The 12,801-nt window shown below is 37.3% G+C and overlaps 1 protein-coding gene across 2 annotated transcripts in view; it reads left to right on the forward strand.

Annotated features, from left to right (window-relative positions):
* Positions 1-12,801, forward strand: part of NFKB1 (nuclear factor kappa B subunit 1) — a 152,844-nt gene that overhangs the window by 103,315 nt on the left and 36,728 nt on the right. For both annotated transcript variants that reach the window (XM_072625256.1, XM_072625257.1), the window contains exons 6-8: positions 4,058-4,206; positions 10,276-10,439; positions 12,071-12,229. In XM_072625256.1, coding sequence (XP_072481357.1) covers positions 4,058-4,206; positions 10,276-10,439; positions 12,071-12,229 — 472 coding nt within the window. The remainder of the gene's footprint in view (positions 1-4,057; positions 4,207-10,275; positions 10,440-12,070; positions 12,230-12,801) is intronic.

Consider the following 12,801-nt stretch of genomic DNA (forward strand, 5'->3'; position numbering starts at 1 on the left):
GAGCTAGGGAACAAGGGATATGTTTGTCAGGAAAAGCCAGGAATTGGTTTTGCTTGGTTGTAATTTTTTGTTATAAAGGGGACGGTTTGTGTATTTGATTTGTAGATGGTATCAGTGGGAAGTCACAGTGCTATAGCTCCAAAAAGAAAAGCATCAGTAAAACTTGTAGACACAGAGACAGAAAGACAGAGAGAGACAAAGAGAGAAGGAGATAAAGACAGAGACAGAGAGAGCACAGGAGAAACAGAGAGAGCCAAACGCAGAGAGAAACAGAGAGAGCACAGGAGAGACAGAGAGAGAGCACGGGAGAGAGAGAGAGAGAGAGAGAGAGAGAGAGAGAGAGAGAGAGAGAGAGAGAGAGAGAGAGAGAGAGAGAGAGAGAGAGAGAGATCTGACCAATACTGTGACCTTTCATGACTTCTGAAGGCCATTGGTGAAGCTTGAGTCCCTCCTTGCCATTAAGATGTGGTAGATTGTAGGTACAGAATGAAGCATGCGTTGGGACTGGGTGAAAAGTTATGGAGTTTTAAAAAAGACAGAGATCGCCAATGAGATATCTAAATGTATTATTCTGCCTTCTCCCAAATAAAAAATATCTTTAAAAAACAATAAATAAAGCAATTCCAAGTTTTTAAATGACATGAAATTGTGTTTGTATATGTTTTGTATTATTTATTCCCCCAGCCCTCTTTGTGTTGTATTTGTCTTTTGTTCTCAAAGAGGACCATGATATCAAGATGATGACAAAACTTGCAGTTGACTTTGATTTGAGTGAGGGAGGGCTGTGCAAGGTCACCAACCTCACTTTCTTCTCTTGAGCCATCTGGATCCAGTGGCCTGATAGTCAACCAGACTGCTGGAGATGGCCCAGGATGCCCACTTTAATGGAAATGTAAAAGAGGATTAGTCTGGGAGTCCAGAATTTAGCCACTTTGGGCAGATCATGATACTTCTCTGTTCCTCAGTTTCTTCATCTGTAAAATGAGCAGCTTGAACTAGATGATGTTTAAAACCTCTTCCTTTTCTAAAATTCCATGTGTCTGTGATATCTGACTTAATTTTTACTATTTCTCTGAGAAAGGATTTTGTTTAAGCTTTTAGTGAATGACTGAATATGGTAATGATTTACTGATAAGCTGGATGGTTCCTTGAAAGAAATTGCCAAAAGCATGGTAAACTGCTCTAGCTTCAGCATGTTTTCACAATAAACATGGTTTCTGTGCTAGGGCTGCCTGCCTGCCAAGGGTACAGACAGATAGTTTTGAGTATGAAAAAAGTAAGCACAAGCTTATTGCTTAAAATGCAAAAGAATCTCTGTTGTTACCAGGTTTTAAGTCTATTGTACAAAATTCCAGGAGTTTCTCAGTAGCCGGGAACTGGTCTGCTTTCTTGGCTGATAGTATGATAAGTAGAATTTTTGCCTTGGTTTCTGTTCTCAGTTTCTCTGGAGCATCATGATGTCTATCTTCAGGACTTTAAGAAGGGATTGGTTATGTTATGACTCTACCCTAGCCCTGCCTAGTTCAATTTTCCCAAGAACCTTTCTGTCCATTTCCCTGGCCCAGCTCTATGTATCATTTTTAGTGGTAGGTAAATATAGCTAGCCAAGAGAAAGATGAACAAGGTGTGATTTTTAACTTCTGTTTTTATTAGAATCTTGCTAAGGTATTCTAACAAAACATAATGGAGGTCAGTACTTTTGTAGGATTTATTGAGCAGTATCCCCCAATATACAGTTAAAACAGAATGATTCAGACAAATTAAAATAGGGGGAAGGATGTAATAAAATCTATTATGCCAGACTTTTAAAAAGCATAGGTTCACTCTTAACATGACTGGCTCATCTTGAATTAGTCATGAATATGGGCAGTCTAAGCCCCTATGTAAACAAACACAAATGTATTCTGTAACCAGGTTGGGAGAAGAACAGGATCTTTAACAGTATGTGTCCTGAAAGGAAAGGTAAATGGAGACATCTCTGAACTCTACTTAAGATGTTAACACATAGGGAAAATAAAGGATATCAATTTGGAAAGATTCAGTTTTCCTTTGAATTTATGAAGAATTAAAATCTGTCCACATTCAGGGCTGTAAAAGACTTTATATGAAAAGTTTTTTGTTTTTTGCGTCTACATTCGGAAGTAGTTTTATGTACTCAAGTTGCTTACCTTGGCCAGAAGAATGACTCTTCTGGAATGAGGAAAATCTCACTAACTCAATTTGACAAATATTTATCGAGTGTTTACTGTATGCCAGGAATTCTAACTCTCTAAATTCCTTCAGGTTTCAGTTTGTGTCACTGTAAAGCCTTCTTTATCTCCTCCCCCCCTCCCTCCATTATTAGCGTTTTCTTCTCCCTCAACTTACCTAGTATTGAAATGTTTTTGTACAATTTGTCATTTGTCTCCATTGAGTATTAGCCCCTTGGGCAGGGGCTAAGGAAAGTATCCTGCTCAGAGGAAAAAGCATGGATTCTGGGATCAGAGGACTTGGTTTTAAATCTTTCCTCAGATGCTTATTACCTGGGTGACCTTGGGCAAGACACCTAATCTCCCTGGGCCTCGGTTTCCTCATCTTTAAATTGAGAAAGTTGGGCAAGATGGTCCCAGAGGTACATCATAGGTCTACTAATGAGGGTTTTCTGTGCAATTAGGAGGGGCTAAATAAATGTTTTGTTGGTTTTTTTTTTAAACAATAATTTGAATACAAAACTGAAAAAGACCTGGCCCCTATCTCCAAGAAATCTTAGCCTATAGGTGAAATAAGACAGGGACACACATAACTGTCATTCCAGGTATATAATGCATTAAGAAACATAGTCTGATGGGTAGAATTACAGGGATTTCGGAGTTTAGATTGGATAAGAGATAGCATTGGAAGCAGAGAAGTGAAGGAAAAGCCAGTGCCTTCTGCAGCTTATAAAGGCATTGGGCAAAAGAAGATGTTAAATAAGTATGTAATTATTATAATATAGGAGGTAGTATATTACTATTAATATGTTATACAATTATATAATAATGTATTAATTATTATATAATAAATTGTTAACTAAATGAGTGCTTTGTTATTTGGAAGGGAGCTCAGTCATTTTGAAGAGTTTCTGCTGGTACATTTATTCTAATAATGTTAGGGTATTTAATCTTTTTAGTGTGCTCCAGTATTAATCATGATTTCACCAACTTTCTTAGGTGTTGACCTAATGTGCTACCAAGCTGGTCCTTTAGGCTTATATAGGTCACCCTCATTAGCAAAAAGGAACAGTACTTATCTCCATTTAAAGAAAAGAATTGGATATTATATTATGAGTTAACAAAAAAGGAAGTGTTGATTCAAAGTAATTTGTCCATAGGAGGATTATGGCTAGAACATTGGTTAGCATAATTGTTCCGCTATATTTTACCAGGGATTTTGATGAAAGATAATATTGGTAAGCTTCTCCCAAAGAAAAAGTAAGAAACTGTACCTCCCTCCCTTCTTGCAAAGCGGGGGGAGAAGGAAGGAGGGTAACTAATGGTATGCAGTGTTATAATTATTGTCAGACACAGTTGATTTTGCTGCTTTTCTTCTTTCAATTTTTTTGTTACAAGAAATGACCCTCTGAATATGGGACAGGAAGGGATATGTTTTGAAATGAAGGAAACATAAAAACAAAAGACAAACTAAAATTTTAAGGAAAAGATAGCACTGGTATATAACAGAGTCATTAAACTCAGAAATGGACAGAAACGTAAGGTTTGGACTTTTGAGAACTGGACCTAAAAATCAAGAAAACCTTCTCATTTTTTTAGGTCTTAGGTTTCCACCAATCAGTAAAGACCTTCTGTTCCAACCATCCATCAGTACTTTTGCCTATTCCTGGGCATTGCTGACATTTCATTGAAATTCAACACCTTTTATATCAAACTAAGACAACTCTGCCAAGACCTCTTTCAGAAAGATGCCTCTCAGAACCACTTCTCTCTGGCTTTTTGTGGTCAATATTTTCATTTCCATCCTATCAAAGTGTCTTTGCTCATTGGTGTTAAATGTTTTTTTGAAAAAATGTTTTCTCATTCAGATTTGCAACTATGTGGGGCCAGCAAAAGTTATCGTCCAATTGGTCACCAATGGGAAGCATGTCCACCTGCATGCTCACAGCCTGGTGGGGAAACACTGTGAGGACGGAATCTGCACTGTAACTGCTGGACCCAAGGACATGGTGGTGGGGTAAGTGATAGTGTCAGTAGGTTGGGTGGAAGGCGACATGGAGAAGGATGAAAGGCCAAAGACCTTTCTTAAAGGGAACCATTTTTGGTAGTCATCCTCTTTTGGACATTTAGAAGGCTTTCTCAGGGAACTAAGCATTCTTGACATCATCTCAAAGGTCTCTCTCTCCATCATTTGTCTGACATATATTAAGCACTTAGTAAATGCTTATGGATTGGTTGATTGATTTTGGGGGGCTTCTAATATACTCCTGGTGATTTTTTCCATGAATAAAATTAATTTTCACTTCCAAAAAAAGCATTTGAGGAATATTTCAGAAAGGAGAAATAATTAGGATTGGTCTCCACCTTTTTGCTTCTCAGAATGTATTTACTGGAGGGCAAGAAGCAACAGATTTTTATTTTGCAAGAAGCAGCAGATTTTTATTTTGCCATTTATTAGATTCATACTGAAATTAAGCTCACTTATTTGTTCAAGAATTGATTGGACTTTTTTTTTAATTTTGGAAGTTTTATAGAAAGAAATTGAATCCAAAAGATGAAAAAAATCAATTAAAAAATTAGGATCTTTTGAAACTTTGTGATCCTGGCTTAAACAAAGTTTATGCTGCAATCTCAGTTAATCTTTGTTGTCCATTCAAAAGGGAGATGTTTTAAATCACTGTAATTAAACATATAGTGGCACTGCAGACTTTGGGTTGAGCTCAAGTTTCAGTTTGGCTGTTAGCAGAGAGTTTGCTTTCATGTTATGTACTCTGGCATTTATTTCTTTGTTTGATGATGGGAATACTCAAGTGTGAAAAACGTAGCCAGAGAGAGCCATTTCCTTTTTAGTCATTAAGATCTGAGTCTTTTGATGTCAAAAGTCTTAGTGCATTGAAGGGAGAAGCTTAAGTTGATGTTAGAATTTCAAATTTGCTTTATCTGAACTTGTCTTTTCAACAAACTCTTGAAAGACTGGGCCTGTTTTCCTGTGACCATCATAGGTGAGTCACCACAGTCTGTTCAGGAACTCCCTTCCTGTTCCTAATTGACCTCTGAGAAGTTTGCAAAGGCAAGGAGTTGTAGAAATAATTGAATACTCAATTGTGGGTCTGCTGGTTTATTAAAATAGTCTCTTATTTATTGAAAATATACTGCAGTTTAATATATCTTAATTTATCTCTTGGCTCAGAGCATCCTGTTCTTAAGGAGCTAAAGGAGAAGTTCCCTTGAAACAAAGTCTATTGTTATGAAATTTCCAGGACACTGAATAGGTATGGTTGTGCCAGTAAATTGGTGTCTCTGCAATGGAAGCTTTTTTAGAAAGTTGTCAAAGGAACAGAGGCTGTCACGTAGGGAGTCGGGAAGACCCTATGGTTATTTCAGCCTTGCTTGACCACTAAACGAGCAATGGGTATTTCTTTATTCTTTCAGCCAATCAGTAAGGACTCACTGATCACCTATTATGTTCCAGGCACCATACTGTGTGCTGGGGATTCAAAGACAAAAAGGAAACAGTCACTAGCATTTGCTGGTGCAGATGTTCTTAACTTTGTGTCATGTCCAAGTCTATGGACCCTGTTCTCAAAATAATGTCTTTAAAAGCACAGAGGAAAATATATTAAATTACAAAGGAAATCAATTATACCAAAGTGCTGCTATCAAAATGTTTTTGAGAAAAAAGTTCATTGGCCTCAGGATGAGGACCCTAACTTTAAGTGGAGGTGTGTACATTTCCTAGTAGAAGATCTCATTGCAATGAGGCAATGGAATGGAAAATGGGCTCATTGATTGGGAGATTTCAGTAACAGAAGCCAGGTTAAATAAACACAGAGAGTCCTCAAAGACACCAAGAGAGGAACTGACCTTGCCACCTTAAATAAGACAGCCTCTCAGACTTGGCTTTTAAGTTGCATCACTAAGATGTAACAAGTTTAAGCCAGAATGGCCATTTTCTGACTTTGCCCAACCCCGTAGAAACAGACTAAAGAAGATGCCACCTTCAAGTTGGTTATAGCAGACCCAGGAGATATTAAGTCAATTAAGTTGAGCCTTTTTTCACTTGAGCCCTGCGTTTCTAAACTGATTTCTAGCTCATCAGGAACTCATTTAAAATTCGTTTTACAAAATGATCTTTGTTCCCTTAATTCCTTGAATGAGCATCTGCTTTATGTATACTTACCAGTTTACTGTTTGATGTAGACATTATACTCTCTGGCAATATTTGGGGGAGGCCATAATGTATAGAAAGACAGCATGCCAGAGTGAGTCAGATTTGAAATCGGGAAGACCTAGCTTCCACCATATACTGGTCTGTCAGTTCATCAGTCAACCATAAATTGCCAGCTCATTTGAATGGTAGGGGGTGTTTCAACAGTGGGAATTCCTTACACTGATGAAATCACAGATTCAGACTGAAAATAAAACAGTATCATAATGAACAAATAACCGAACTGAGAGTCTCTCCTCTACAGCTTAATTCCCAATTTGGTTATATTTCCATTTTGACTTGGATTAGATCAGGGGTTCTCACCTTTTTTTTTTTTTTTTTTTGGTATGGACCCCATCAGCAGTATAGTGAAGTAAACAAAGCCCTTCTCAGAGTAACTGAGTTTTAAAGAATTCATAATTGGGAAAAATGCTACATTCTCTTAGATGTTAGTGAAAATAAAGATGTCATTTTTCCCATCTAACTTCACAAATGTCCTCCCTTACTAAACTCTATCCAAGTATTCTGGAGGGGTGGGGATGGGGATGTGGGGATGTTCAGGTTAAGACCCCCTGAAAACTAGATTTTCTCTGAAGTCTTTTACCTCCAAAATTCCATGATTCTTTGTTTATTCTGAAATACCATAAAGTAAAATGAGCAAACTCGACCTAGATGTGTTTGTGTCATATTGCCAACCAGCATTTTGCCATTTTGAATGAACTGGCAAGAAGGTGATTTTTCACATGAAACATGGATGAGACTTGAAGATGAGACTCAGGTGCCCTTAGTTGACTTGCCAGTGGTGGATCCATGCTATTCATCTGCTGTGGATCTTTCTGTAAATCTTCTTTCTGGATTCAGAAGGAGGCTTGAGCCTGGGGCAATAGAAAACTCAGTGGATGGATGACCTGTATAAAATAAATGAATAACCCTTCATCTTATTAAAAACAGAAACCATGCTATGTCTGTGATGCCTTCTCTCAACATCATTGATGAAATGAGAAAGAATTTCCATTTTCAAAAACACAGTGGAACAATAGTTTTATTAATTTTCAGCTCTTCAGTTAGGTTTTTGAGAATGTGGTCAGGTTAGTTTGAGGGAGTTTGATTTTTTTTTTTTTTTTTGGTTTGTTTCTTGGGGCTTTTAGAAGAAAACGAGAAATAGAAAGGCAGAAGTTGCTTTCCTTTGGCCGTTTGAAATTGCCTACCTAACACCGGCCCAGTTTAAGGCTTTGTTGGGTTGTTAGCCTGTTGATTCAACAAGTTGTTTAGTTTTCTGGGTTTTTCAAATGATAAAAAATCATTGAGTTTCTTTAGATGTAGGGGTTTTTTTTTACTTCAGAATTCTCTCCCTAATAGCCAACCATCCTACTTCCTACCCTTTCCTTACTGTGTCTGTTGAGAGCAGGGGTTCTTTTTAAAAATCATAAGCCTTTTTACAATTCTTTTTTTTCCCAAACATCTGTGTTTTTTTTAATTTTCAAAAATGTGTGTGTCATTCTATCTATTAGTTCATCATCTTTCTGTCATCATTGAGCGTCTGGAATCTTGACTGATCATTGGATTGATCAGAATTTTTAAATCTTTCAAAATTGTTTTTTCAATGTAGTGTTATGGTATCAATTGTTATTTAATATTCTACTTACTCTACTTTGTTTTAATCAATAAATAATAATAACTGACATTTAGGTAGCACTTTTTTTTTTGGTTTGCAAAGTTCTTTATACATATTAACACACTTGATCCTCACAGCATCCCTGTGACATAGGTACTGTCATCATTTTCATTTTACAGATGAGGACACTGAGAAGTTCATGACTTACCCAGGGTCACACAGCTAATAAGTATCTGAGGCTAGATTCAAATTCAGATCTTCCTGTCTCCAAGTCTGTACCTCCTAGCTGTCTCAAACTCCAGAACAATTTCCTTCCTCATTTCCTACCACTACCACAAGTTGTTTAGCATTCCCCAATTACAGATACCCTCTTAGTTTTCCAGTTCTTTACCATCACAAAAAGAGTTGCTCTAAATATTTTTTTGGTGTGTGCACAGAGGACCTTTTCCTCTTTCTTTGATTTCTTTGTAGTATAAACTCAATAGTGGTATTTCTGCATATAGAGTAAATAGTGGTGTCACTGGTCAAAAGGTATTTAGAGTTTAGCCACTTTGGGGACATAGTTCCATATTACTTTTGAGAATGGTAGTACCAGTTCAGAACCCCACCAGCTATACATTAGTGTGCCTTTTTGGGGGCAGCCCCTCCAACATTTGTCATTTTCCTTTTTTTGTCACCACTTTCAATCTGATGAGTATAAATTGAAATATCAGAGATATTTTAATTTGCATTTTTCTAATTATTAATTGCTTTCTTTTCTTGAAATCTACCTCTTCAAAGCCATTTCTTTTCTTAAAAGCTGCCTCTTCAAATCCATTTATATCAGTTGAAGAATGGCTCTTATTCTTATAAATTTGAATAGTTTCTTTATGTATCTTGGAAATGAGACCTTTATCAAAGAAACTTGTTTTGGGCAAGGGTTCTTTGACTTCTTTTGGGTACATCTTTGGCACTCTGCTAATACCTATCAACTGCTTCTCAGAATAATGTTTCTAAATGAATAAAATAAAATACATAGTATTACAAAGCAATTCAGCTGCATTGATTAAAAAACAATTCATGACTTCTCTGAAATCTAGCCCCAGAAGAAGTCTCTGGTTAGCTGTTTCACTTATACAAAAGGTGGGGAGGTACTGGACCTTCAGTCAAATCTGTATGCAATATACCTATATATGTAGTAGGAGCCTGCTCAATGCATGTTTGCTGCTGCTGCTGCCATTCCAAGTAGTGACATCTCTATTTTGGCCTTTATCGGGCAAATCAGTACTATTTTATATGAATCCATGAGTCCTATTTTATATGGCAGTAATATCTTAGTAGTCCACAAGATCACTCTGTATGTTGCTGCTTTAAAGTCTGTATCTTTAGCTTTCTTTCTGTCTCTTTGAGTAACTTTCTTTCTGACCACACGTCTGTGGGATGTCCCTTTGTTGCTGTCTCTCTCTGTATTCTTTGTCTTTCTTAGTATCTCTCTGATATTTCTTTCTGGCTGTCCATCTGTTTTTCTGTCTGAACAGTGTTATTAAACTTCCTGTCATTAACTGGGAAAAGCAGATAATTAGAACTTTCGTATTTCTGTGGTAGAAGACGATGCTTTTAGGTAGCCACGTCATTTTTTGCGTTACCTTGGGAAATTCACTTAACTTCATTTTGCTTGCATGTAGAGATGAAAATCCTACGTCTGAGGTAGACACTTTGTAAATGAAGTGTAAAAATGAGTTCTTCCATTCATATGTGGCTCTTAATAGGAATAAAAGGTTCCAGACCCCTACTCTACATGTATTTCCTCAATCCTGACTGTGGATTGAGCAGCCCAGGTTCTAGTAACATTCAGCTACAGATCTTCGATCCTGGAATCTCTCCAATTCCACAACTGCTAAATGAAATATGGGATTCGAAATAAACCCTGCCCCAAATCTTGCCATCTGATTCTTGGGAGATTTTTCCTTTGGTGCAATAATCAAACCTTTCTATTATAATTATTTATTATAATTATATTTTATATCCCATATATTATATCATATATTATTATAATATTGTATATTACACAGAAAATATGTAATTATGTATGATTCAATATATAAATATAATTTATTTATTATAATAGCACTTTGGAAATAAATTTCTTAATTCCCAGCAAAGGGAGAAATATACCATGAAAGAGTTGAAATTGTCTTACTTCATTAATTATACAGTTTTACCTTACTTGAATTGCACCAACTTCCAGCAGCAAGTGGTGGTTTGATTCTTTGTGTTTATTGAAGGTTTGCAAATCTGGGTATACTTCATGTGACAAAGAAAAAAGTATACGAAACATTGGAAGCACGGATGACAGATGCCTGTATAAGGGGGTATAATCCTGGACTTTTAGTGCATCCGGAACTCAACTATTTGCAACCGGAAGGTGGTGGAGAAAGACAACTCACAGGTGAATCTCTCTTTCTCTCTCTGTCTCTGTCTCTGTCTCTCTTTCTCTCTCTGCGTGTCTCTCTGTCTTTCTCTCTCTCTGTCTCTGTCTCTCTCTCCTTTATTCCATTGTAGTTACATGTTTCAGGCCACTGACTCTTGTAGTGGAAGTCAGAGGACAAGGAGCCCCAAGACTAATATGTTGCTTTTTGGACAGTTTTCTCTTGGTTATTTTGCATAATGCCACAGATTGTCAGGGCTTGATGTGATCTGAGCAGTCATCAAGTCCAGCTGTCACATATGAGGTCACTGAGGGAAAAAGTGGCTCAAGTTGCTCAAGATTGGTAACAGCAGCAGGATTTGAATTCAGGACTTCTGACCCTAAATTGAATGCTCTCACTAATGTGGAGTCAGGAAGACTATCTCTGACATTTAATATCTATGTGACTGTGGACAAACCACTTAATCTGTCTGAACTTCAGCTGCTGAATCTGTGAAATGGAATAACACTGATAGTCATTTACATCCCTAGTTTGTGAGGTTCAAATGAGATAATGTATTTAAAATTCTTTTCAGGTGAAATCAAGATACTAGCTCTTATTATAGCAACATATAGGTAAATTAAAATTTATGTTGTGCTATTTTGATCAAAGCAGAATTGAAGTAGCTCAGAAGACTTTTGAGATGCACAAATTTAGAGAATCCACCTCAAATGTTCATATGGACTATCTGTGCCTGACCTGTGGTCTACCACATTCTGAGGTCATGTTGTTCTGATCAGCCACAGCTGGACGCATTGTAACTTGTCTCCAATATAGTGATGTCATTTGGATCCTCTTTGACAACGAAGGAAAGCAACCACCTAATCATATAGGCAAAATCAAATTTACATAGGTAATATGAAGATGAAAAGTTTAGGCGATAAACACTGAGAGTTGCAACTTTTCTGTTTACTTTCCTTGGTTGCTCTGTTTTGAGGTAAATAATCCTGTATCCTATATTTTAAGCTCATCTGCCAAAAATTATTTTATTTAACATCATTCCAAATCCATGCATTTCTAGTCTAGTGAGAGAAATATCCAAAGCAGCATAACCCTCCTATCCTAGCTTCCCACCCCCACCCTCCCCAGATAATTAGAGGTGGTATTTATAGGAATTTTCATCAAAGAAAAATGACAGAACATATTAAAATAGTTTTGAGTTAACATTCCAGAACAATAGTCACTACTCATTTCCTTCTTTGATCCTCCCCTCAAGTGTTTTCTTGGAGTAATCAACAAGCACCTCTTCTCCCTCTAATCAATATCTTAATCTTTCCTGAATGGCCGAAGATGGGCTGGGGATGGGAAAGGCAATGATTTTAACTGGACAAGAGGCTCTCCTTGTTCAAGATTTGATTTCCACTTTTAATCCATTTCCCTAAGAAAGTCTGCTTTCTCCTGACCTTTTAAACTGGAAAAAATTTGGAAAGGGTTTTTAGATGAGGGCAATATTTCCATATTTTTTAAAAAATTCAATATCCCCCTCCACTCATTACAGAAATATTTACATCTGAGGTATTTCTAGAGAGACTGACAAGAAGATCTTAAAATATGCTTCCACTTTTCAAAAACATTGCAAGTGGAATAAATGACCTGCTCTGTTCATTCCCAGACAGGGAAAAGGATATCATCCGACAGGCAGCTCTCCAGCAAACCAAAGAGATGGACTTGAGCGTGGTTCGGCTGATGTTCACAGCCTTCCTTCCGGACAGCACAGGCAGCTTCACAAGAAGACTGGAGCCCGTGGTTTCAGATGCAATTTATGATAGCAGTAAGTACACAGTCCCTCATGTGGCTCCTTATGTGCAAATCTTACCCTTCTGAACTGAAAAACCAGCCTTTCTTGGTATGTGAATTCAGTGCATCCGGTGCCAGAGAGAAGCCTGGCAGGAGATTCTGTTGGTCCTCTGAGAGGAAGAAAGCACCATCAGTTTCCCTCTGGGATCCTAATGGGATGGTGTGAGAAAAGGGTTGTTGAGTTCCTTCCCTTTGCGTTATTTCTTTGAGACCATATATTCAAATGAATACTCCAGAAATGTTTACGCGATTGAAATACTAAGAACCACTTACTTGCCTGAGAATGCACTTCAAGCAAGCGTTTCAGTCTATAACATATACAGACCACTTTTGGCCAAGTTTGTTTTTTTTTTTTCCCCCAGAACTACAATGTTCACCTAGCTGTTTACTTGATCCAGGTGTATGCTGTGGCATCCCCCAGGCAAACAGATCTGCCAACCAAATTCTTTAAAAGACTTGTGGGCTTGTCAAGATTTTGTGGTGCTTGGGCTAAGTAGCAAAGTCCTCACTTTCCAGTCATCCCACAGACAGCTTTCTCTTGTTTTT

This window comes from Notamacropus eugenii, chromosome 7 (genome assembly GCF_028372415.1).
Source record: "Notamacropus eugenii isolate mMacEug1 chromosome 7, mMacEug1.pri_v2, whole genome shotgun sequence".
Classification (NCBI taxonomy): domain Eukaryota; kingdom Metazoa; phylum Chordata; class Mammalia; order Diprotodontia; family Macropodidae; genus Notamacropus; species Notamacropus eugenii.